Source organism: Sander vitreus, chromosome 12, assembly GCF_031162955.1.
Source record: "Sander vitreus isolate 19-12246 chromosome 12, sanVit1, whole genome shotgun sequence".
Taxonomy (NCBI): domain Eukaryota; kingdom Metazoa; phylum Chordata; class Actinopteri; order Perciformes; family Percidae; genus Sander; species Sander vitreus.
In genome coordinates this window covers 22661884-22688740 of record NC_135866.1, presented here as the reverse complement: position 1 = coordinate 22688740, position 26857 = coordinate 22661884, and the positions used below count along the sequence as shown (strand labels likewise).

The window sequence follows — 26857 nt, the reverse complement described above, 5'->3', positions numbered from 1 at the left end:
TTAACTGTTGTAGCTGATCAAGCTTTTAACTACTTACAGTCCAGTGGTTCCCAAGCTAAGGGTCGGACCCTTTCAGCGGGTCACACCATGGATCTGGGGGGTTGTGAGATGATTCATGGGAGAGGAAACAAGAAAGAACAAAGTTATGCTAAACAAATTTGTAATCATTACAAGTATTTGAATCTTTTTCTTATGTTTGGGCCTCAAACTGTTTTTTTAAAAAACATTTGAAAGGATTAGAGGTTAAATGTCTCTGATGGACATCTGAAACATAACAAGGGGCCCCACAGAACACTTTCTTTTGTCACAAGCCAAAAAAAAAAGGGTGGAAACCACAGGTTTATTCTTCAACTATGAATTGTGTTTAATAAGATGATCGTGTTTTTATGTAAATTCCTAATCTGTACATTAACTCATCACAATAGCTGTTAAATAAACCTAGTGCGTACAATATATTGCCTCTGAATTGTCAAAGTTAAAGGTACAAGTACCTCAAATTGTACTTAAATAAATGTACTCAGTTACTTTCCATCACTGCCATTTTTTCTACAGGTAAAACTCAGGAAACAGGAATACTCAACAGTTGCAGTAGCCAAAATAAATAAATGGTATTACAACAGACTTTTGTAACATTTCATGATAGGTTTAGGCTACATGTTTGCTCTTCACAAATAGGACATAGAAAATGTAACAAGGGTCAGTCATATCTTTATTTGACTTTACCGATAGGCCCTACAGTAGATCCTTCTTTCTTTGTACCTGTAGTGTTTACGCCCTCATTTACTGACGTTCAAATGTAATCTTTCATTGGTTACTTGTTGGTTGTTCAATGTAAAAGGCCGAGTGGGAGGAGGAGGAGGAGGAGGAAGAGGAGGAGGATTTCAGGAGCGGAGCTATTCACTCAGAGTCAGAGTACAAGAACGCACAGTGTCAGCAAGGAGACCTGCGGCGGATTATCACGACTTTCTCAGTTCCTTTACTTATTTTGTTTTTACTACAGTTTTTTTTTTTTTAACGCATCGACTACTCTAAAAGATATGTTGGTGGCAGTTTCAAAGAGCGTGTGCATTCTGCTCTCCTGCATGTTGCTGGAACCCGTGAGTATTTTTAACACTTTTGACTTTTCTCATGACTTGAAGTTGGGCTTGTTTTCAACTATGCGTCAGATGCTAGTCTAATTTGGCAACGTAAGGTTGACCACGTTGACCTTTCATGTCAGCGTTGCCTTCAAGTAGCTATACGTCGATGCGCACACTGGTGCACTCGTAAACCAGTTTTGGATGCAAAGCGCACCGATGTGCCCCACTGAGAAGCTTTCACCGGTCAACATGTGTGGAGAGAACGATTTACTTAGTAATGGGATGTACCCAGAACATATTGGGATTTAGTCTAGTCAGGTGTAAATCATCATTGCTTATGTTATTAGAGACATTTTAGAACAAATAATATTTCAACTTCAACAGCTACAAAAGTTTTTCTCAAAATCAAGAATGACTCCCTCTCCCATCATCACAACTCCAGTCTCCTACCTCCAGCTTCAGCCTCTGCTTTGTGTGTCAATCCTCTCAGGTAAATCCTGCAGCTTTTTAAATGACATTTGTCACCAAAGCAAGACAGTGATTGTTTGTCAGTGACATGCATGTGTTTTATGTCCTAGCTGATCTCTTTTCATGACTTAGATAAAGATTAGTTGCCAGGAGAAGTGATGTGTGTTGGTCTCCCAACAGGACACCATTGCAATGGTCTCCTTTTTCTGCCTCTGTACTTTCTGGTCTCCTTAACCACAACTGTCTCCTACAGAGAAGAACGTATGATTCATGCTGGAACTCAGTTCGAGGTCAAAGCCCTTAGAATAGCGTGCTGGCTTTCATGTCTCCATTTGTACACACTCGCAGACTGTTTCAGTGCCTCAGTGTTGAAAATGAAGTAAAGACAAATATGGGCTGTTACTGCTGGTGGGGAAGGTAAAAATGATGATCATGATCATGATGATGAATGGATGAAGTTTTCTCCTGATACTCCAATGTACACTGCTTAAGGCAGCGCTGATACATCACTGACAACATCTTCTCTAATCATAGTCCAGAGTTGCACCGTGGATGAGGTAGCGCAGGACGTGCTTCGTAGCCCAAGGAGTGAGATAAATCATAACTTAAATGGGGGAGTCACCTTGTGTGTGTGGGAGGGGTAGGCTGAAGTCATATGGCTAACAATAGCCACATAGTACCATTCTGATTAATGCCTGCAGAGAGGAGACTCATTCCTCTAAGAGGCAGCAATAAATCTTCTAGTCCTGTAGAGGGTCTGCATATCTGGTGGTGAATCCTCATGGATTCAGCTTCATGTTGAAACTGGCTGAAGATACACTCATCATCTTCCAAACAGGCACATGCAAATCTGAGGAATACGATGGTTGAATTACAGTCTAAAGATTGATTTTGTGTCTGTCGTGTGTGTCGGGGTGGAGAGATTAATGGTAGCTCGCATGTCAGCTCATCTCAGGAAGACCCCAGTGGAGACAATAGATGTGTTTGCCTTGATATGTGAAACACTGTTGAGAGAGAACATGCAGCGGAACTCGTGCAGGCTTCACTGTCAAATAAAGGCCTATAATGCCCAAAAAATAGTCTTTAAAAAAAGAGATCTACAGAAAACATGTGTAAAATGTTCTCTATGCAGGTGTTTTCAGTGCAGAGTCAGATGTGTGACATGGTGAAGGAGCTAGAGAAGGAGAAGGACCTGTGTGAGACTCAGATTGAGAACAAAACGACAGGTATGTGGATTTTGTGTGTGTTCGACATGTCTTTATTGTCCTGCACTTATTCTGTTTTATCCTAATTTGCTGAATCCGCACATAGGTTCTGATCGAAGTGACACAACAAGCTCTAAAGACAACAAAAGCTGTTCAAACCTCCCCTCTGGCTTTACATTACAGCTTGCATGGCTGAACACTGTTTTCCACCTAATGCCAGTCGTCTGTCAGATGTGCCTTGGTTCAGTTTTAAAGTAAACTTTCAAATTATGTATATTTCACCTCACATTGAGTGTGCAATAACAAAACTCACATAGCTGATTTGTTTCAATTTATTGATGATGAAGCTGGAATTACAGGTTGCTAAGTGGGGTGTTGCATCCTCACTGCACGCAGCACGTAATTATGTTTTACAGAGAGCTAATCATGCTTCATTGAGCATCTATTACCTCTGTGTGTAACCGAAACCTCATTGATTCTAATGCATGTATCAAGAGACTCTGTTTACTTTCACACAATGAAAAAGTCATTAAACACTCATTAATTTTTTTTCCCATTTAGATCATTTTGCTCCCTATGGATTCCCTCAAATGTAAATGCTGTCAAGTCCTCAGGGTGATGATGCAAATATCACCTGGTAAACAGATTTTTCACAGTGATGAAATGGCAGGCAGGTGTGGATTTGACACCTACCTGCCGTGACCTGACTCTGCATCCTGAGAGCAAACACACTGTAGATAGTTACAGTGGTCTGCTGAATTTACATAACAGTGTGTAACAAAGGACGGGGATCTGTTTTATTAGTCATGGAGGCGGCGTGTTAACTCAGGTCATCGGCTGTTATGGACCCAGGGGCTGTAATGACAGATGACTTGAGCCAAGATATATTGGCTGCCATGGGAACTCCAGCGGTCCACCTTTAGCTGAAGCTGGCTGCTGTTCATCACTTGAATGGAGTCCTCTGTCAACAGCTCTAGATATATACTGTCCCAAAACAGTTATGTTGTTATCTTGGTGCATGTTGGGTTTCTATGTTTTACAATTACGAACATGCCTTTTTTGGCCTCTCTCTCTCACTGTCTCGGGCAGGTTGTAGTGGGACATGGGACAAGATCACCTGCTGGCCCAGTGCCGATGTTGGAGAGCTGGTCACCATCCCTTGCCCCAAATATCTCTTCTACTTCTCCAGGAATGTTCCCAGACGTAAGAATCAGGTTTATAAAATTTGCTGTGTGTGTGTGAGAAAAGAAATGGGGCGAGGGAAGGCAATACTATATAGACTATATAGATGTCTTGTATATCTTGTATTGTTTGTGCGATGGTCGCACAAGTTTGTGTTTTTTTTTGGCAGAAGGTAGATGGGTAGAAGTTAGGTTTAGTCATGCATCAGTCAGTGGTCTCATGTCCCTTCAAGACGGTATTTGGACATAGTTACATATATGCAAGAAAGAAAAACAAACACTTTACCCAGTAGTTAAAATTAAAAGAATTGAAGAATACAATGCAAAAAAAAAAAAAGATAAATGTGTTAATAAATAAATAAAATAATGAGCAGACTCTGACACATGTTCAATGACTATTTAAATGTATCCATTATTAGCAAGATTAGTTAAAGCTGCTGTAATCAATATTTTTATATTGGCAAAAGATCAATTAACTATCTGTAACATGAAACCCAAAACAAATCCAACAAACCCACAGAGAATTATCACCCAATTCTGCAGTTCCCTCACAGCTCCGTTGAAAGTTTTAGCATCTTTTAGCTTATTGTTTTGGTGACATGGCCCACAACCAGGGCCTGAAGTTAACTCTTTTGGCCACCAGCCACTGTGGCAGGTGGATTTTAAAATCCATTAGCCACACAGGCTTTTTTACCAGCCAATTTCTTTTTGCCGTATATAGGTGAAATACAGGAAATGCATGAGCATCATTCTTCAACTTGTTAAGAATACAAATTTAAGTGCTGTCAAGTTATTAACAAAATCAATACAGCATTTATATACAGTACAGTACAGTATATATATATATATATATATATATATATATATATATATATATATATATATATATATATATATAAAAATAAAACTAAATATACAAACAATACAACTATAAAACAATACTGCACAGCGGTACATTTGTTCTGTACTGCTGTCGTAAATCAGTCACTCACAAACCTTGCCGTTGTCGCCAACTGTCCACTTGGTATTGAAACACTTTCTTTTACTTTTCTTTGAATTATCCTCATCTTGTTGTTGGTTGCTTGTTTCAGCTGGCCTGTTCACCCCAGTAATGTGCTGCTACATTTTTGTGCTCAAATCCAAGGAAAACGGAAGACTCGGTTGAAATGTGAACGAGAACAGTAGCAAAAAACAACTAATGAATCACTCAATTGTCATTGGCTACCCGCCAACATGGCAGGTAGATTGACAGTTTCACCCACCAATGGCAAAATTCACCCACAACAAACCGATATATGACTAGAAGACCTCAAAAACATGACCTCCTTGGCGAAGGTAATGTAATGATATCTCCCTGATCAGGTGAAGTGCAAAGTCCTGAAATATAATCATGTAAATATATCTTCTTTGAAATTGGCCAATTACGAGAGATTATTTAGTTCTTAAACAGCTATGAATATTACAGCAAGGATTACTATATACCTCATTATGCCAGTCCTGTAGATCCATATCATTGAGTCTAAAATGAACTTGAACTAATTATGGAGGAAGGAATTATGGAAAGGATATATTAAAAGAATGACAGAGATGCTCTAAACATGCAATGCTGATGAGTCCTTGTCAGTATCATCACGTCCCATGTTTGAGACCAGAAATAGGAAATACAAAGTACACTGAGCATCCTAGTGGCTCATACTCATGATGTCATTGTGACGCATGATTACCTGTTGTTTCTATCTTTCCTGACACCCCATCTCAGATATCACAAAGAACACAGTGAAACTGAAAACACACGGCACAGCTTAGTCACAAAAAGACAAACAACTTCCCATCCCGGCACCATCCAAGCATCAAAGACACATTCTGTTTATTTGTCCTCCTTTAATCTATAAGATGCCTTTCAGGGAAGTTGTAGCAGTAATTATGTATAAGGTAAACCACTCTCTTGAGGATTTATTGGCTGAATTGCAGTGTTTGTACAGAGTTTCTCGTATATCTCCATTTGTCATTAATTGCCACACTGAGTCTCCTCAGTGCAATTACGCTGTAAAAGTTGATGGAGTTGTTTATTTGTATTCAGCTGGCAGAGAGGCCTCAATTTCAACTTGGTGCCTTGAGAAATGTTCTTATTTTTGAGTTGAAGCAGCTTGCATTAGCTTGTAAAAAACACTGATATAGTTCTTTGATGAGCTGTACCACAGGGACTTATGCAAACTTGGCAGTTATTCAGTTCTACAGACATTTTTTAGCCCTTTTAGCCTTTTTAGCATATTGTTTTGGTTTTTCCACCAACAAACTTTCAAACTGTGTGAAGATGCGACTGGTAGCTTTTTCCAGGAGAAACGCTCTGATAAACCAAGTGTATTTGTCCTGCCCAGTAACAAATGGCAAACAAAGTTAGCCATTAACTAGCTACTGTAGCACAGTAGCATTTAGCACACAGTGTAACGTTTAGCAGACAAGAGCCAGATATTTTTTGTCAATCGACGGTTAGACCAAAACCGAGCTAAAAAGAGAAAGAATTTTGGACTCTCATTCACCAGGTGGCCAGAGACACGATTTTATGAACGCTAATGTTGCTTTGTTTTAGCTGAATGCTAACACGTTAACAAGACCTTTCAAAGGGTTCCTTGTGTTGAATTCACCCACCTACAGCTTAAAGCCTACTGATGTTATAGTCTTTGAAATATACGCCCTCAAATTTGCGGGCAAGACAGTTTTCTTTGGTTTGTAGACATTGATATCTCCACATTGGCTGAACGTATTTTTACCATTCAAATGAAGATGTCCATCTCCCTTCATTTGAACTGCAGAGATAGCCCTTACCAATCTATTACAATGTTAGTCTATGTAAGGAACATACCCCCTGGGAAAATAGGGATGACCCCCACTTATACAACTTCATAATGTGCCTATATGTTAAATGTTAAATCAATTAAAGTACTTAGGTTCATAATTGTATTTATAGGTTATATCAGAATAGGTTTACATGGTTTAATTTTCAAAAAACAGCATATTTTTGTTGTACTGCACATTGCTGCAGCTCCTCTTTTCACCCTGTGTGTTGAGCTCTCTGTTTTAGCTACAGAGTGAGGCATCACACTTCTGTTCCATCTTTGTTGGGAGTCGCACATGCACAGTAGCTAGGTAAGGACTACTAGCCAGTCAGAAGAGTATGAGGGCGTGCCACGCTAGCAGCTAGGTGAACATTATAACATTCGTCACGGAAGTAAAGGCTGGACTACAGTAGAGCTGTTTGGAGCAGTTTGTGAACAGTGTTTTCTGTTGGAGATGGTAAGTCCCTTTGGGGTGGACTTTGGGCTTTTTCACTTTGTAAACCTATAACGTGCAAGAAATAGATATATAACACAATAAAGGAAAGGGAAAAAGCCAAAAAACATTTATGAGCACTTTAAGATGCATACCCACCTCTTTTACAATGCATTAAATGTGGTCTGCTGATGAAAACTCTTAAGTCTGTCAGATTGTACCTGTCTTTGGTCATGTGTATGACACCTGATAGGTCAAACTACTTCACAAACTTAACCTGCAGATGTTCCATCACCTGTGCTGTGCTCCTTAGCTCGTATAAAGTTACAGGTTTCAGCAGTAAGCAACTGTGGTGCTTTTACACATCTGAGTGCATCTGTACACATAGTGAGGGGTTCCTGCCCCTGTAATCTATTCAGTATTTTCCAGATCATATTCAGGACATGGGAGGGATTTAAACCAAGGATTTATCCTCAGCATGTAAAGGCATGGTGTGGAGGAGTGGGGTTTTCTGGGAAGTTGTGATGTGACCCAGATGGGAGATAGTGTGACCTGAGAGCGGAGAGCACTCCAGGGAAAAGAGCTTCATGAAAAATCACCAGATGTGTGGGGTTAAAGGCAGAATAGACATATTTCACTGACATGTCAAAGGTTCACAGAGTCAACACACCCCCACCGTGTAGGAACCGGGATGAAGCAAAGTGGCTTTAAAAGAAAGAGATGGGATTATAGGTGGCCATTGCTGCACTGATGTGCATGATATCAATTATGCAGTAAATGCTCTGCTCTCAGGTCATGTAACGAAGACTTAATTAAGGGATAATGATGATGATGAACGGTCTGGGATTCGTGCATTGTAAATTACTGTTGCAGTCGAGTGAGAAACCTTTATCTCCAAATGTGAGGAACTAAGAAAAACAACCTTGTGTGTGTAGCTCGACCGATGTGTATTTTACAGTTTATTCATCTTATTTAAAAAAAAGAAGGTTTCAGAACCCTGAGAGGGTAGAGAAGTATACTTTTTAAGAAGTTGCCCTTTTGTGAATGTAGTGCAATATCAACAAAAAGTCAATTTAGCTTTTTATCAAATGTATCCACTGTCAGTCAATTGCGAAAGACCCAAGTTATTGACACATCTCGAGCTATTCATTTCGTGAGCCTCGAACGCACAAAAACAAGCATTACGAAACATGGCGCCGCAGAGATTCATGGTCAAGTCATAAATTTAGTTGAGATAGAATTTGCCATTCTCATGAACTCTTTACCTAGAAGGTCTAACACAAACACAGTCATTCATCTCTTTCAATAACACGGGAGACTTACCCTCTCTGCAAGCTCAGAGTGACAGAGTGCCTCACTGTCAATAGTTTTACTTACATGCCGTAATATTCAGCTGAGTTGAAGCTAATAGTTGCATGCTAATTTGAATCTTCCTCCAAGATATAATTAGGAAGGATAAAGCATTTGACTATACATCATCGACAGAAAAGCCAAGAAAAAAAAAAAGCCTTGAAATTAAAACAATGACAGGGTGATTAACTCATTTGAGCTCTCCTCGTTGTCGTGCGTGGCACTGAAAATCCTCGCAGTCATGTTTTGGGGGGATGATGAAAGCATTCTTCTGGCAATCCCTCAAACAAGCCAAATCCAGTGGTGGCATGGGCTGAAACAGCAGAGGCTTATCATCGCCTTTGTGTCTTGTCATGTTGTTTGAGGAAGCTAAGCCTCCGTCTTCTCTGCAATACGCCATTCAGGTATTTTGTGAGCTGACCATTATTTAATGCCAAATACATTCTAAGACTTTGGATTGTTGGTCATTTCCCAACTTGGACTTGATTTGATAGTGGCTGTGGAGCGATACGGTTGGGAAATGTAAGGAATGTCCTACATTTAGATTTCTACAGCAGCACACAGTCCAAGGATTAATTTGTCGCCAACACATGCACCTTCCATTCTTTATTGACAGGAAAGGAGATTAGGGAAATGCTACAAATAAATACTACACAATAGGAGACTGAGATGTCAACCTGTGCTTCTTACTGCTGGTTAGAGGATTAGATATGCCTCATGAACATTGTAAGAAGGGTTTACAATCCAATGAATGACTAGTGTCTCATCAGAATTTTCTTCCTGTTATTTAGGAAAGATGAATAACTTAAACTCCTAATCTATAGCTATATTATTGCCCAACATCTGCACATGTAGCACTTTTAAAGGATGTTATGTGATCCAATGGTCAAATGCTTTACCAAAGGATTTTGATATGCATAATAATTTCTTAGGATTCTTTTTTTTTTTTTTGCATTTTAGCCTCAGATATATGAGACAGACAGGGAACATGGGATGAGAGAGGGGGCGAGATGCCCCCATAAGGTATCTTATAATTGGTTAAAGGAACAGGCCGACTTATTGCGACTTTAGCTTATTCACCGTATCCCCCAGAGTTAGATAAGTCCATACATACCCTTCTCATCTCTGTGCGTGTTTTAACTCTGTCAGAGGCCTGTTGTAACACCCACCGCTAGCCTGGTTAGCACAGATCCTGGAGGTTACCGGCTCCAACTAGCCTACAAGCGAGGCCAAGGGCGTAAATCCCAGGGGGGTCGGGGGGGGGTCAGGTCTTCTAAGGGTTGTCCCTAACCCTAACCCCCCCCAGAAATATCATTAAAACAATGCTGTGTATTGTAAGTAACATAATGATGTATACTTAAAATATCTGTGTAAGCAGAAAAACAATACAAACCCCCAAAAATGCTTTTTAAGTTTAGAAGCATTTTGAGTCCCCCCTCCCTTGCCTCACAGTGGTTTGGTCCACTGCATGCTGTAGGATCTGCGCTAGACTCAGTCACATCGGGTAGTGACAGGAATGTAGTAAGTAGGCGGTTCAAGGCTATTTTATTCACATTAAACATCGGATTAAGTTTTTCTTTTCTCAAATAGAAATGATGCTGAGTAATTAATAAATTAGTCATGACAAAAGAGTTCGCTATGTTAGTGTAATATAATGTAACGTTACCTAGCTCATAGCTTGTTGGATAGAAATGCACCCACTACAACCAACATTACCACGGCGATAAGCCTAACGTTATGTGTGTGAACTGATATTAGGGTTAATATTGAAGATCTACAGTTGTGTTTTGCTCAATATGAAGTTAAGTGGCTGATCAGTTAAATATATATCCTCTGTCCCAGACGAAACCTAATATTTATGTGGAGGACGCAAGATCATTTTATAATTATAATATGACCGCGTGGTGAACCTATGAAACTAACTCATATTTAGACATCTGACGTTAAAGATTTGTGTTGTTGTTAAAAATGACAGAGAAAAGAAAAACAGACATAAGATCCTTTTTCAGTAGGCTTACACCAAAACGCCAAGTAAGTACAATAAGTCCTCATATCAAGACAATTTGGTAACATCTTTATAAGAATGGGTGCTTATGGAAATACTAACGTCACTATGTCACAGGCAAAGGAGAGAAAGAACTGAGGAACACGGAGACCAGGGACAGTCAGGTGTAGCGTCTCAGGGAGACCAGGGACAGACAGGTGTAGAGTCTCAGGGAGACCAGGGATAGACAGGTGTAGAGTCTCAGGGAGACCAGGGACAGTCAGGTGTAGAGTCTCAGGGAGACCAGGGACAGACAGGTGTAGAGTCTCAGGGAGACCAGGGACAGACAGGTGTAAAGTCTCAGGGAGACCAGGGACAGTCAGGTGTAGAGTCTCAGGTAAGTGTGTTGAGCTTAGTTCATATTTTTGGAGGTGTGTGGCTGTCAGGGTGAGCAGATGAGCTTTACTAGTGGCTCACTAATTTACATTATGATCAGCTAATTTAACAAGTGTACAAAAGCATTGTATTTCTTTTATATGGGGACACTTTTTCAAAATAACTCATTATGTTTTAAGGTATTTTTGTGGCTTGATTATAAACAACTTAAAAATAAATACATGATTTTAAAGAAGAATAATTCGTTCAATTTAGTCAGCTTTTTTATTGAATCAAGAGAAACGCTGAAAAGAAGGATAATGGTACAGTCTCCATGCTACACTAATGATGGTATAAAGGCTTTCCTCTGTGAACACATGTCCTCTACGAGTATAATTGTGGCTGTATTATTTGTGTCCTCTTCAAAAATTGCTCTTCAGAAATTTTATGTTTATTGTCCCCCCCTACTGTTAAATCAGATTTACGCCCATGAGCGAGGCTAGCGGTGGGGGCGTCAGACAGAGTTACAACACGCACGGAAATGAGAAGGGTATGTATGGACTTATCTAACTCTGGGGGATACGGTGAATAAGCTAAAGTCCCAATAAGTCAGCGTGTTCCTTTAAGTGATGCACGTTTACTGAAATAGCTCTTTGAACTGTCCCTTGAAAATGCAAGGGACAGAGTATCAAAAAGAGCATTCATCTGATTTTATTGTTGCTTAAGTGACAAATAATACTAAGATAATTTTTTTTTGTAAAATGTACTAAGTGTGCAGCTTTCTGTACTGTATATATAATGCAAGACGTGACGAGACAGAGGTGAATATACAAATCCATGAACTTATTTATTCACTTTTTTATATTTTATTTCAATCAGTACTATTTGTTATTCTCTACTCTACTGAACTCAAGCCTACTATGCAGAACTCTAGCGACCTCTAGCCTCAGACCTCTACTTCAGAGATTTACTACTGAGCTCTTGACTGCTGTACTCCTCAGAACTCTACTCTGAGCTCTAGTCTACTACACTGTTCTCTTATCTACTGCACTCTACTCTAAAGAGCTCTACGCTAGTGTAATCTACTGAGCTCTAGTCTACTGTACAATGGTGGTCTATAGTCTGCAGAGTAGACTAGAGTAGCTCTACTGTACTGTAGAGTTGATCTCTGTAGAGCTCTTCACTGCTCTATTCTACTGCACTGTACTCCACAGAGCTCTGTTTAGCCTAGTCTGAGCTCAAGTCTCCTGTAACTGTACAGAGCTCTACTCTAATCTCCTCTCAGATGATGCCCACTCCTCTCTTTATGTTTACTCTAATGCTGCACTTGGACCTTTCCCTTCTGCCCCCATTGGTAGGCCAGAGTAAAAATATCTCTCTGCTCGGCTTTTGGCCTCCTGCGATGTGTGTGTGTGTGTGTGTGTGTGTGTGTGTGTGTGTGTGTGTGTGTGTGTGTGTGTGTGTGTGTGTGTGTGCAGCCTGAGAGTAATTAGGTAATTAGGATGTAAGTAATTAGGATGGATGCAAATATACATGGGAACCGTCCTTCAGTCATTCCTTCCATTTCCTTTTAGTATTTGGGAGTATTCCAGTGAGACACATGCATCTCAGTGTGACATAATTAAGTGTGAGTTAATGTAGAAGAAGTTTTGCCTTGTGGCTTATACAGCCCTCCCCTCCCCCAACACACACATATACACACAATATTATAATTATGATTATATAAATATTGCATTCTAATTGAAACACATTGAATCTGCCAGAACAATGAGTTGTATTCTTGCAAGAGTAATGTTGATATACAGGTGCTAGTCATATAATTAGAATATCATGAAAAAGTTGATTTATTTCATTTATTCCATTCAAAAAGTGAAACTTATACATACATTACATATACATATACGTATACATTCATTCCACACAGACTGATATATTTCAAGTGTTTATTTCTTTTACTTTTGATGATTAGAACTGACAACTAATGAAAACCCCAAATTCAGTATCTCAGAAAATTAGAATATTGTGACAAGGTTCAATATTGAAGACACCTGGTGCCACACTCAAGTCAGCTAATTAACTCAAAACACCTGCAAAGGCCTTTAAATGGTCTCTCAGTCTAGTTCTGTAGGCTACACAGTCATGGGGAAGACTGCTGACTGGACAGCTGTCCAAAAGATGACCATTGACACCTTGCACAAGGCGGGCAAGACACAAAAGGTCATTGCTAAAGAGGCTGGCTGTTCACAGAGCTCTGTGTCCAAGCACATTAATAGAGAGGCGAAGGGAAGGAAAAGATGTGGTAGAAAAAAGTGTACAAGCAATAGGGATAACTGCACCCTGGAGAGGATTGTGAAACAAAACCCATTCAAAAATGTGGGGGGGATTCACAAAGAGTGGACTGCAGCTGGAGTCAGTGCTTCAAGAACCACCACGCACAGACGTATGAAAGACATGGGTTTCAGCTGTCGCATTCCTTGTATCAAGCTACTCCTGAACAAGACACAGCGTCAGAAGCGTCTCGCCTGGGCTAAAGACAAAAAGGACTGGACTGCTGCTGAGTGGTCCAAAGTTATATTCTCTGATGAAAGTAAATTTTTGATTTCCTTTGGAAATCAAGGTCCCAGAGTCTGGAGGAAGAGAGGAGAGGCACAGAATCCACGTTGCTTGAAGTCCAGTGTAAAGTTTCCACAGTCAGTGATGGTTTGGGGTGCCATGTCATCTGCTGGTGTTGGTGCACTGTTTTCTGAGGTCCAGGGTCAACGCAGCCGTCTACCAGGAAGTTTTAGAGCACTTCATGCTTCCTGCTGCTGACCAACTTTATGGAGATGCAGATTTCATTTTCCAACAGGACTTGGCACCTGCACACAGTGCCAAAGCTACCAGTACCTGGTTTAAGGACCATGGTATCCCTGTTGTTAATTGGCCAGCAAACTCACCTGACCTTAACCCTATAGAAAATCTATGGGGTATTGTGAAGAGGGCGATGTGCCAGAGCCAACAATGCAGAAGAGCTGAAGGCCACTATCAGAGCAACCTGGGCTCTCATAACACCTGAGCAGTGCCACAGACTGATCGACTCCATGCCACGCCGCATTGCTGCAGTAATTCAGGCAAAAGGAGCCCCAACTAAGTATAGAGTGCTGTACATGCTCATACTTTTCATGTTCATACTTTTCAGTTGGCCAACATTTCTAAAAAATCATTTTTGTATTGGTCTTAAGTAATATTCTAATTTTCTGAGATACTGAATTTGGGGTTTTCATGATTTGTCAGTTATAATCATCAAAATTAAAAGAAATAAACACTTGAAATATATCAGTCTGTGTGGAATGAATGTATACATTATACAAGTTTCACTTTTTGAATGGAAATACTAAAATAAATCAACTTTTTCATATTCTAATTATATGACCAGCACCTGTATGCCCTCTGTCCCTCTGCTTATTAGGTAACCTGTCAAAGACCTGCACTGAGGATGGCTGGACCCCAATCAGCATAGACTCCTACATAATGGACTGTGGATACAATCCCAACAACACCATAGATGATAATACGTCGGTATGGCAACCAGAGTTCAAAAGCAGAGAAGCTGTAATCTTGGCTTTCAATGTTCATTTCTCTCCAATTTCGGGTCACATTACTGCTGAAACATATCCAGTTGGGTAGTATTTGGTTTAAAAGCCTTTATTTGCCGCTACAAAGTCCTGCTGTATACTCTGCTGAAACCACTGACTTTACGAAGACAGCAACAACAGGAGTGCTGATATGGAAAGCTGACCAATCGGAGCAGACTTGGCCTTTTCGGGAGGGGGGCTTAAAGAGACAAGTTTATACAAAGGGTGACTACAGATGCAGCAGCCATGGGCAGTATGAGAAACAAAGTGTTTTTTGAACATTAACTAATGTAAACATAAGCGTATGTGTTTTTGCAGGGGAAATTCTTCGACGCCATCAAAGTGGGTTACACCATTGGTCACAGCATGTCCCTCATCTCTCTGACGATCGCCATCATCATACTGTTTCTCTTTCGGTAAGGAGATCCATCAAATGGCTACTTAACGTCCCTGTGTAAAGGCAATCGAACACCTTTTCCATCATTTAGAGCGATAAAACACTGTTGATCTCTCATTTCGCAACATACTTCCTGTATTTTATAGAGGTTTCGGTGTTTTCACACAGTAATGTGACTCTGCCAGATTGTGTGGGACATGATGTCCAAATGTTACATTATCTGCTTTAACATTTCTCAAACAAAGCAGTCAACTGCAAGCAGCCATAAAGTCAAACCACTTAGTCGGGCGGCTGTTGTTCACAGCATGTTCCCTTTTGACCATCAGTCCCAGGGTTGCAGAGAAAAGGTGTGTGCACATGTTGGCATGACACAGAACTGATCATTAGAATAAGTTGAAGTGGCTTCTAATAAACTCGGTCAGTCTGTTAGTTTGGGCGTGTTTGCATTTGTGTGTTAAGGGCTAAACTAAAAGGGATGTGTTTACTCCTCGGGGTTATAAAATGCCAATGATTTGGCCCCTCTAGCAGTGACACAGGATCTGAACAGCGTTTGCTGTTTATGTTCAACAGCAGACTCCGTGTTCAGGCAGCTGGTTGACGCTGTGTGTGATCGCACCCGTCCTGCTGGGAAGACTCGCCTGATGAGTTTACACAATTCACCCCCAATCACAAGCTCACCAGGAAGGCATTTGTTTGAAAACACCCAGGAGAGAATTTACATTAGTGACATTTCTCAGCAAACCCCCCCCCGATTTGTTCTTGTTTACCTCTATGCTGAATGTCAAGGGTGTTTCACATTTGTTTCTGCATGGTAAATATGTTTCACTGGAAGAATACATACTGCATCCAAGTATGACGCATACAGATAGCTTTAACTGTCAATTACATGCAGCTTGACCTTTAAATAACAGCACAGAACAGTAGGATAACATTTCATGGCCATGTTCAGTAAGTGCTTATAACGACTATTCTCCTCAGCTAAAGTACACATTGCCCCCGTAAATTATGTCCATGAAGTTTCTGGTGGATATTTTCTTTATTTATTACGATTGTATGCTTTGGTGCCATAAACACACCACTTTATAATCTCATTTTTGGGATAGGTCATGAACGGTTTGAGATATGTAATCAGTGGGAATTCATTAAAAGAATTTTGCATGTTGCTTTTCCTTCTTGATTTAAATAATCTGAACTGTCCCCTTTTGCAGGAAGCTGCACTGCACAAGAAACTACATCCACATGCATCTGTTTGTGTCTTTCATACTGAAAGCTGTGGCTGTTTTACTGAAGGACGTGGTTCTGTATGAAGTCGGGGAGACAGACAATTGCCAGTCACCTGTGAGTAGGCAGCATACACTCCTTCTTCCATCTCACCATGTTCCATGTCCATTTGATCAGCGAAGCCAAGGTTCAAGGTTCTTCATTTGTCATGGGCCCAACAATAACAGAAGTAGTCGTTGCCATTAAAATCTTTGGCCTCAGGCACCTCCAACAATGCTCATTAGATAACACGCACAAAAAACATGTAAAAGCATATGCAAATTTAAGACAACAGAAAAAATAGGGCAAGTTAAGATATATGGATGAAGTAATATAATTACAAAATAAATGCATTTGTGTAGACAGTATTGCAAATGAATAAGACTGAATGTAAAACGACTGTAGTAATGATACATAATGAGACGTACAGTCGTACATTTTATCGATTTTCTTCCCGCCGTTATAAAAAGTCCTGCATCATAGATCGAGCTAACTCGTCCGTCTAATTTACGAGCAGCAGCCGGCTGTTAGTTTCTGTGCTTAGCTGAGGCAAACTGCATCTATTTAATTACTCACTCTGACTTCATGCTTTGTCTCGGAGTTTACTTAACTTGTAAGCGCTCAAGTGCTTGTGGGTGTAGCGGTGTTTGCCAAGTCCCTTCCACTCATGAGACAACGTTTCCTCATTCATCTGTCCAGCAGGATGTTGTGAGAGTTCCTGTTTGCTGAACATTAAACCTGAACTACAGAGAGCTTTATCAATAAATCACATTCGGAGTTCTGATATCTAGTTTCTTTGTCTCGACAACATGACCATAGCAATAATATCCAAACGACATAAGTGCTGAGTTAAGATCATTTCTTTTGTTTGATCAAGTCACCAACGCCAGTGGTATTTTCTCAGGTCTTGCTCCAGCTGAATCCACTGCTTTATAACCAGAGAGGATTAGACCAGCAGATAGTAAATCACCTGCTTTACTATCTCTAAATGTTGATTGTTAATGGTCGAGTTTAGATTTCCTCTTCAGGGTACACAGATTGTCCTGTTCCAAACACAGCTGCTAACCCTCTCAACTGTTTCTCAACTCAGGGTTAAAAAAACAAAAAAAACTTTGTAAAAAGCAACATATTAAAGCGGAAACAACTTTATTAGATCAGTTTACTCATCATGAAGTAAACATTGTACACAAATTCCTAAAAATCAGCCCAAAACCTTAAGTTCTGTAGCCCATTCATTTGTGTAAACATGGCTGGTACTTTTCCTAAAATAGCTAAATAAAATGGCAAAATAATATTTTATTTTTGTTTTTACAGTCTTTTATGAACACCATTTCCCATAAGCCCTGGACCACCTCGGTTTAACGTCTAACTGAGGCTGTGGAGTTTGAAAGACATGGGCACCCACCAGGGTCAAATGAAAGGTGCTATCAATTTGAATTATAGGAAGTGTAAGATCCACTGTTTTGGGGGCTCAACGCATATTATTGACTAAAAGTCAGAATATCTCGCCTGCTTCTTCAACAATTCTTTTTTTTTTTTTTTTTTAATCTCTCTTATGGTTCCCCTAACTTTATGCAATACAAGATTCACTGGAGTGCCCCTTAAAAGAGAGACTATATGTAACCTTTGAAAGGAGAAATAACACAATTTTCTTCTTACAAATAAAGTGGAATTTATCGGCAGTACAAGCAATATAAGCAATGCACTTAGAGGTTTTACCTCTAGACTTACTTGGTCTGGTATGACCAGTAGCTTAGGGTAGTTAATGGATTTAAGTAGATATTGCTTTTATGAGTCTTTTCTTCTTGTGTTATACTATGTCGTATAGTCATGGGCGTCACTTTGGTTTGAAATGTGCTGGGGATAGAGACGCATTCGGAAGTGCCTTTTCAGAAGTGCTGGGTACAATGACTCATTCATTTTTTTATTTTTTTTATTTCTCTTTTGCGCAGGTCATGTTTTGAAAGACGCTGTCCTGTAGCTTACTAATGTAAATGAATAAAAATGTATACAAAAATGTGATGTCGACACGTTTTATAAAGAAGAAAGCCTTTAGTTTTCAAAAAGCATTAGACATGACCCACTATGTTCTGCTTCATGTATCCATGTAGGGCTGGGCGATATGGAGAAAATCAAATATCACGATATTTTTGACCAAATACTTTATTTGATATTGCAAAGATATTTTAGGGTTGACAATTGCAGCTTTCCCAAAATATTTACACAATGAGATTTGTGATAATCATCAGTAATGTGGATATAATGATTAAGTGGGTAAAGGCAAATAATAGACTAGCTGGAACAGTCTGGTAGGTTTAGAAAATGACATCACTTTACTGTGATGCAGCCTTTAAAACCAGGAAAAGACATTTGTCATATTACAATATCCAAAATCTAAGACGATATCTAGACACCTATCACGATATCAATGTAATATCGATATATTGCCCAGCCCTATATCCATGTACCATGTTGACATGACGTGACATCAGACTCAGAGGGAGGAGCTGCGTAGGATTAAAAAAAACCCACTTCTGGAGTACTTTTGGGACACTGAATAACTGGAAAGAATTGCTTCTGGGGTTTCAATGCAAACACAATTCTCTTGAATGGAGAGTGATTTCTACAGATCAGGGGAAGTTTCAATTCAACTCCAAAAAAAAGCAAAAATCAAAAGTCCCTGGCTCCTTGGAGATGTGTAGGAAAAGAGTTTATCCAAAGTTGGAGCGCAAGTGAGCGGCGTTGAAGTGCGAGCAGGCGGCTGAGCCTACGCACCATCCCGTGTAATAACGGTGCAGGCGCTTCAGTCATATCACAGAACGGCTGTGCCTGCCCTGTAGAGATAGAGATTTTTGCAGATTTGTTGGCATCTGACTAATACGCCCTCTATGGTAGAGGCAGAGCTGGAGGATGAGGGGGGATTGGCATCAATTTCCCTGGTGGAGGTTGCTGAGGTAGTTAAACAACTCCACAGTGGCAAAGCCCCAGGAATTGATGAGATCCGTCCAGAAATGCTTAAAGCTCTGGGTGTGGAGGGGTTGTCTTGGTTGACACGCCTCTTCAACATTGCGTGGAAGTCTGGGACGGTGCCTAAGGAGTGGCAGACCGGGGTGGTGGTTCCTCTTTTTAAAAAGGGGGACCAGAGGGTGTGTGCCAATTACAGGGGTATCACACTTCTCAGCCTCCCCGGTAAAGTCTACTCCAAGGTGCTGGAAAGGAGGGTTCGGTCGATAGTCGAATCTCAGGTTGAAGAGGAACAATGCGGATTCCGTCCTGGTCGTGGAACAACGGACCAGATCTTTACTCTGCAAGGATCCTGGAGGGAGCCTGGGAGTATGCCCAACCAGTCTACATGTGTTTTTGTGGATCTGGAGAAGGCGTATGACCGGGTGCCCCGGGAGATACTGTGGGAGGTGCTGCGGGAGTACGGGGTGAGGGGGTCCCTTCTCAGGGCCATCCAATCTCTGTACAACCAAAGCGAGAGCTGTGTCCGGGTTCTCGGCAGTAAGTCGGACTCGTTTCAGGTGAGAGTTGGCCTCCGCCAGGGCTGCGCTTTGTCACCAATCCTGTTTGTAGTATTTATGGACAGGATATCGAGGCGTAGTCGGGGTGGAGAGGGGTTGCAGTTCGGTGGGCTGGGGATCTCATCGCTGCTTTTTGCAGATGATGTGGTCCTGATGGCATCATCGGCCTGTGACCTTCAGCACTCACTGGATCGGTTCGCAGCCGAGTGTGAAGCGGCTGGGATGAGGATCAGCACCTCTAAATCGGAGGCCATGGTTCTCAGCAGGAAACCGATGGAGTGCCTTCTCCAGGTAGGGAATGAGTCCTTACCCCAAGTGAAGGAGTTCAAGTACCTTGGGGTCTTGTTTGCGAGTGAGGGGACAATGGAGCGGGAGATTGGTCGGAGAATCGGCACAGCAGGTGCGGTATTACATTCAATTTATCGCACCGTTAGACGAAAAGAGCTGAGCCAGAAGGCAAAGCTCTCAATCTACCGGTCAGTTTTTGTTCCTACCCTCACCTATGGTCATGAAGGCTGGGTCATGACCGAAAGAACAAGATCCAGGGTACAAGCGGCCGAAATGGGTTTCCTCAGGAGGGTAGCTGGCGTCTCCCTTAGAGATAGGGTGAGAAGCTCAGTTATCCGTGAGGAGCTCGGAGTAGAGCCGCTGCTCCTTTGCGTCGAAAGGAGCCAGTTGAGGTGGTTCGGGCATCTGGTAAGGATGCCCCCTGGGCGCCTCCCTAGGGAGGTGTTCCAGGCACGTCCAGCTGGGAGGAGGCCTCGGGGGAGACCCAGGACTAGGTGGAGGGATTATATCTCTAACCTGGCCTGGGAACGCCTCGGGATCCCCCAGTCGGAGCTGGTTAATGTGGCCCGGGAAAGGGAAGTTTGGGGTCCCCTGCTGGAGCTGCTACCCCCGCGACCCGACCCCGGATAAGCGGATGAAGATGGATGGATGGATGTTGGCATCTGTTGCTCAAGAATTGTTATGAACTCAATTTTTGTAACTAAATTGAGCTCGAGGTTTTCAAAAAAGTGGTGGGTACAAAATGACTCATGACAAAATCTGATGGGTACGCGTACCCACCGCCCCACCGAAATCGACGCCTATGTGTAGCCTATAGTTTACCCTTACAATGGCCATTGTTCAGGACAAGTTAGGGACCGTGCGGTATTTATGGAATGGACCACCGGAGTAAAATAGGGGAGGGTCATGTATTTTTATTCTTTGTTGAGGGGAGGGCCATCCCTTTTTTTTTTTTTTTTTTTTTTTTGTCTAGGGGGAGGGTCACCCAACTTTTGTATTTGTGAGAACAGCAACATTTCAAAGTGGCTTGTTTGGTGCATATTTATCCATGTCGCTCTCAGTCTCGGCCCCTATCGCTAGCAGATGGGTACCTCCCTATTTAGTCAGCCAGACAATTTACCTGTAGCTTTAGAGACCGTGGGATTTCCCAAACTGAATAAATCCCGCTCGCACATATAAACACAAAACTGCTTTGCTAGCTCCATCGTGTTGTAACTACAACATCTGATGAGAAAATAATTTTATTCATTAGCATGATTGCCGTACTGTTTGTTCAAAAACATCCAAAACACCGTATGAAAACACAACGAGCCAGACGAGCGAGAGAGCGAGATGCATTTAGTTTCCATGCTTGTGTTTCCACAACGTTAGTGAGTAAATCTACTGAAATGGCCACCACACCATAATAGAGGAGTGTGATGTGTAAGATGAGAATGCAGAAGTTTAGTCACATGTCATGGCTGTGGAAAAAACAAACAATGGCCATCTATATGTCTTTGCCAAATGCACACCAGTACAGAAGGCATCAATACATTGTTGGAGGGTCATCCCTGTTTTCCATATCATTTTGGAGGGTCATAAAAAAATGTATTGCAGGTGAAGGGAGGGTCAGGTCTATTTAGACTAAAGGTCCCAAAACTCCTCTGGTGGTCCCTGAAATAATAACGAACAGTCCCTTACATAGTCTCGCTTTAAGCTGTTCCGTAATTGTTGTTGTAGCTGTAATGTTACACCTACTCAGCCACCAAAAACAGTATCTTACCATGGTACTGTACTGTGAGGGGCTTCAAATAGGAATAATAATGAACATGAATCTCAACCCCTTTGACTACAGATTGATCAGTCTAGCAGTCAGAATTATTTTAATCAGCACAACCGTAAGGTAACCTCCTGTAGAATTTTGTCTAGTTATTTTATGCTCATTAATTGTGATAATGTCTCTTCACTGCTGCTTTTGATGATTGACTTACCAAGTCTAACAGAATCCTTTTCTCATAAGTGAGTCATCACTAATTTGAGAGTAATTTACTAAAAACATTCTCTACTGGCAGCATTTGTCTTCAACATTTGAATTGTAATATAATTGCATTGATCTACATTCACTGGTAATGCAATAAGCCACTAACATCCTGGTTCTCCTGTAGGTGGGCTGCAAGGCAGTGGTGGTCTTCTTCCAGTACGGGGTCATGGCGAGTTACTTCTGGCTGCTGGTGGAGGGCATTTATCTTCACACTCTGTTAGCCGTTTCCTTCTTCTCTGAGAGGAAGTACTTCTGGTGGTACATCTTGAATGGTTGGGGTACGTGCCAGCTTCTATACCATATGTTGATGAATACAGATGGCTCACAAAAGCTTTGCAAGGGGTTTTGATCCACCCATTTGTCTGAAGTGGCAGCCAGAACTCGTCAAATGCCCATCAAGAGACAGGCATCATCTTCAGGCAACCTGAATGTCTGTCTGTCTTGTAGTCTTTACAGCCACAGCATATATGATAATATGTAAATGATTTTTTAAGTGAGGTTTTATACATGCCCTGGGTGCATTCTTTTCCATCTGCATATGAATGAGTCTTCCTGCCAGTTTTAGATTAGTAGCAGCAGGCAGCTGCCACTCCGCTCCACTGTTATATTTCAGTCTAAGAGTCCTGCCATGCTTTTGATGCTCTTGATAGGAAAATTGCTAATTTAACTAATCCATGGCAGATGTGTGAAGAAAATTAAACTTTAGATGTTTTAAATGGCTAGATTTGGCAGCAAGAATGCTTTTATGACAGCTGTTATCAAAATACATAGATAAATTCATTCAGAAGTGTGTGCCTCAAGAGCCTTCATCATTAAAAAAAAAAAAAAAAAATCTTTGCTCTACATTTTCATCTTTCAAATACTTACTTTGGCCTTTTGGTCCTAAAATTCTAATGTTACCTGCCTTTTGAATAGTATATTCAACAACCATTCCCCAAATATCCTTCCTTTTTTTTTTTTTCTTTCCATCACAGCAATAAAGTAACTATAAATAGGCCTGAAATGTTGTGTCTGCCAGCAGGAAAATGGAAACAAGCCTGTGACTTTCCTGCAGATACCCAGGATGAACCAATATTGGCACAGAGCACATATCAGTCCAGTTGAAAATAATAAGCATACCCAAAATGCAATATTACTTTAGCTATAAAATCATCCAAAAGATTAACAGTGTACACATGCTCAAGGCTCACCGTCATGTGTGTTGAATCAGAGTGGGAGTCATTTGAACGTCATTAATAGTTTATCTCTGTGACGTAGAGATTATTTTAATGTTGAAATAACTTGTTTTGGTTTTGTTTGCAGGGGCTCCAACCATCTTTATCTCAGCATGGGTGATTACAAAGGCTTATTTAAATCACCCTGGGTGAGTTAATCATTCATCTTTGCTCTAATCTTGTTGAATTAATGTTACTTATCAGTAACCCATTTAAACAGATTTAAACAATACACATTTAAACACTCAAAATATAACAATAACAGCTGGTCTCAGTGAAGATCTGTGGTGAACTATTCGTCTGCAACAAGCAGGGAATTACCTCAGACAAGAGCTGATTGTTTAATGGCTACACTACGTTACAGATCCAAAGTGCAGTTACTATTTATTCAAAATGAGTTAAGACCAAGCTTTTTGAAATGTGCTTTGTAATCTAAAAATGATTACAGTATGCATTAGTAACGGACCATGGTCCGGGGGAGGTTTCACACCTGTAATTTTGGTTCGGATCAAACTGAAAAGTCTGAAAGTGCGGATCAAACAAGGCCGTTGTGAAACCCCCCAAGTTATTATACTAGTCAATTAGTTCAAATGGACAAAAGAGGTGAAAGAACACATTTTTGCACCCTTTAGATAGGCCAAACGTACAGTTTGGCTTACTAGTCTTACAACTTTAAATCCTTTTTCTCATCTTCACATCTGTACTGTAGTTACTGCTCTCTGCCATAGACTCTATAGATGCGGCTCCACTTCCTCCCACTTTACAAAGGTAAAGCCAAAATATCCCGGATAATGGCGCTGCCATCTTGTAATTTTGGAGCCGGTCTGCGCAGTAGTGATCGGGCGGTGGAGCCGTGGTATCGAAGTCTTCCCCCCCCATACAGCAGCCCAACCAAGCGCTAGTCAATCACAGCTGTCAATCATGACCTTTCACCCCCTTTTTATAGCATCAAATAACTAATAAAAAACCAAACTTATCAGAAAAATGAACACTTGAACAAATATCAGTGTGTTATAAACTATAATACTACTAAAATAACAAACCATCTTTGGGGAAAAAGTTATTTGACTGTACTTTGATTTTAGTTTGTTTAACCCATGTCCCATCCGCTTACATGGACGGGGCAGGATCTATGACCTATACTGCAGCCAGTCTATGCATCAGCCCCTGCTCTCTGCTTTTGTAGCACAGTTCAAGGGGTTGTTCTATTTTAATGTAGTATTTTGTGAGAATTTGTTTGGATTTACTTCTCTTGTGACAGATGTTGGGAGATAATCGACGACAGCCCATGGTGGATCATCAAAACACCTATTTTAGTCACCATACTTGTAAGTCACGGCGCCTCTTCATGAGTAATATTTCGTATGCAGCTCTTCATAATGCAATCATATTAATCAGTCTGTTACTATTTCGGCAGGTGAACTTTTTCCTCTTTATCTGTATAATCCGGACTTTGCGGCAGAAGATGAATTGCCCCGACATCGGAAGAAAGGAATCCAATCAGTACTCGTAGGTTTTCAGTACAGGATGTCAACATCTCTATCATAGCATGGGTTTCAGTCATTTCATATCAGGTGACATTGAATCAATTATTTTTCTGCCTTCATGTTGTTGGTGGTGAGCAATTACAGCTCTGTGTCTCTGATTTTGTGGGTTTTCACTAGGGTGAACACAAACCTTCGCTTCACTTTTTTTATTTTTCTACTTTTTTTTTAGGAGATTGGCTAAATCCACTCTACTGTTGATACCTCTCTTTGGCATAAACTATATCATCTTTGCCTTTATCCCTGACCACATCCACCCACCAGTGAGGATGGTGTTCGACCTTATTCTGGGGTCATTTCAGGTAATGTCACATAACAGCATGCAGGTGTTAGTTAGCGGTCTGTCGGCTACATTACAACTTTACAAATGTCAGACAGAAGCAGCACTACTTTCTGATGTATTAAGGGATTCGATGTACCTACTCTGTCTTTACAGGATTGCCATCTTGTGTTTTAGTTAAAGATTTGTGCCATAAATATGGCACCAGATAGAAAATAGAAGTGATTCTTTGATTCCATAAAGTTAGAAGAAAACAGCTTGGTAACAAAGTCAGTTTGTCTGATTAAGCAAGTAAATGGTTTGTTTAGCTGACATGTTTAATTTTCTATGCTTGAATAATGAGGTTGCTGATTTACTGAGTATGAAATTGAATGTGAATGCTGAGAGCCAAATGCAATGATGGAAACCTAGTGATGGAAAGTATTCTTAATTTATAACAGTTTGCTAGTTCGCCAGTTAGCTCAGAATGATATCTCCTGGGAACATTTCCCAGAGATCTAAATGATGAACCTCCTGTCTGAGCCCGAAGTTGGTCCTAATCGTACCGTCATTATTCATACACAAGCATTTTGAGTATTTCCCCAGCTGTACTATCACACTGGTATTTCTTTTCAGAAACAGCTCTTATTGGGCTTATACGTTTTTATCTACTTCTCTTTTCTTCAGGGTTTTGTTGTTGCAGTTTTGTACTGCTTCATGAACGGAGAGGTAAGTCGATTCAAACAAAACAAAAATGGCTCTTTAAGATGTTTACTCTCCTTTTTTGATGTCGCTGAATCTCATTTTCACTCCCCCTCCTGCATGTCATACCCTCTTAACACCCCCTCTTCTTCCTGTTTGTCTACCTCCTCGTTGCTCCTGCAGGTGCAGGCAGAGATTAAGCGTAAGTGGCGCAGATGGATGCTGCAGAGGTTCCTGGTTGCTGACACTAAGTACCAGCAGCCTTCCATAGGCAGCAACGGCAACAACTTCAGCACCCAGATCACCATGTTTACCAAATGCAGCCCTACAACACGCCGGGCCTCTGAGTGTCAGGAGCACCTCTCTGCCATCTGAAAGCCATCTACAGTTAAAACTCTTTCTCGGTTTCTATCATAGGGTACTAAGGTGTACCCACATGCACTGTTGCAATGCAGTTGATATTGGTTACTGGAGGTTAATATGACATTTTAGTGCTGACGCTAATATTTTTTCATTGTAACTATCCATTACCTGTCAAAAAATGACTACACGTGAGGAGTGTTTTTCTTGCAGGGGTCTGAAGCCACTTACGGAACACAGCACTTGTTTGGTAAATGGGTTAAACAATTACCTTTTAAAGGTGCCGTAGGTAGGATTGCGAAGATCCAGGACTTAGCCAAAAGATTTGAACATCAACAACTTCTCAGTCCCTCCCCCCCTTTCTGCTAAAGCCCAAAACGGTCTCCTAAGCCCCTCCCCCCCACAAGGGAGAATGAATGCGTGTGCCTGAGCAGTGATTGTTAGACTGGCAGGTATCTGGTACTTGCATATGGGCTAGGCTCATGCAAACATATAGGCAAACCGATTAGTTCATTAACAAAGTAAAGCTTTGCTGAGATCACATGATGAGTCAACTCAAACTGGCTTCTGACAAGTTGTTGAAAATCAAATCTCAGAATAACATTAACGGAGTCTTTTATAAAGAATACAATACTGCAGGGAGAAAGATCTTCATGGCCACTATGTGGATTAAAGGGAAATGGAACTCTTGGCCGGCGTTTTCCATCTTATGTTAAGCAATAGTTGGATAGAGCCGAAGACGAGCTGTGTCCTATAAGAAGCA

General features: G+C 41.0%; 1 protein-coding gene across 1 annotated transcript; it reads left to right on the top strand.

Annotated features, from left to right (window-relative positions):
* Positions 1–895: 895 nt before the first annotated feature.
* Positions 896–26133, top strand: LOC144527098 (vasoactive intestinal polypeptide receptor-like). Its single transcript, XM_078264978.1, has 13 exons — positions 896–1097; positions 2680–2773; positions 3842–3955; positions 14361–14470; positions 14845–14942; positions 16132–16261; positions 22140–22293; positions 23318–23378; positions 24491–24557; positions 24647–24738; positions 24946–25075; positions 25720–25761; positions 25918–26133. The coding sequence occupies exons 1-13, from the start codon at positions 1038–1040 to the stop codon at positions 26107–26109; spliced, it is 1344 nt and encodes a 447-aa protein (XP_078121104.1). The 5' UTR covers positions 896–1037; the 3' UTR covers positions 26110–26133.
* The last annotated feature ends 724 nt before the right edge of the window (positions 26134–26857 follow it).

Excerpts from the sequence above, each read along its gene's own strand:
- LOC144527098 (XM_078264978.1), top strand. The coding sequence starts at position 1,038 with ATGTTGGTGGCAGTTTCAAAGAGCGTGTGCATTCTGCTCTCCTGCATG. Across the intron at positions 3,956-14,360 it reads CTCCAGGAATGTTCCCAGAC|GTAACCTGTCAAAGACCTGC; the intron begins GTAAGAATCAGG and ends TCTGCTTATTAG. Across the intron at positions 25,762-25,917 it reads ACTGCTTCATGAACGGAGAG|GTGCAGGCAGAGATTAAGCG; the intron begins GTAAGTCGATTC and ends TTGCTCCTGCAG.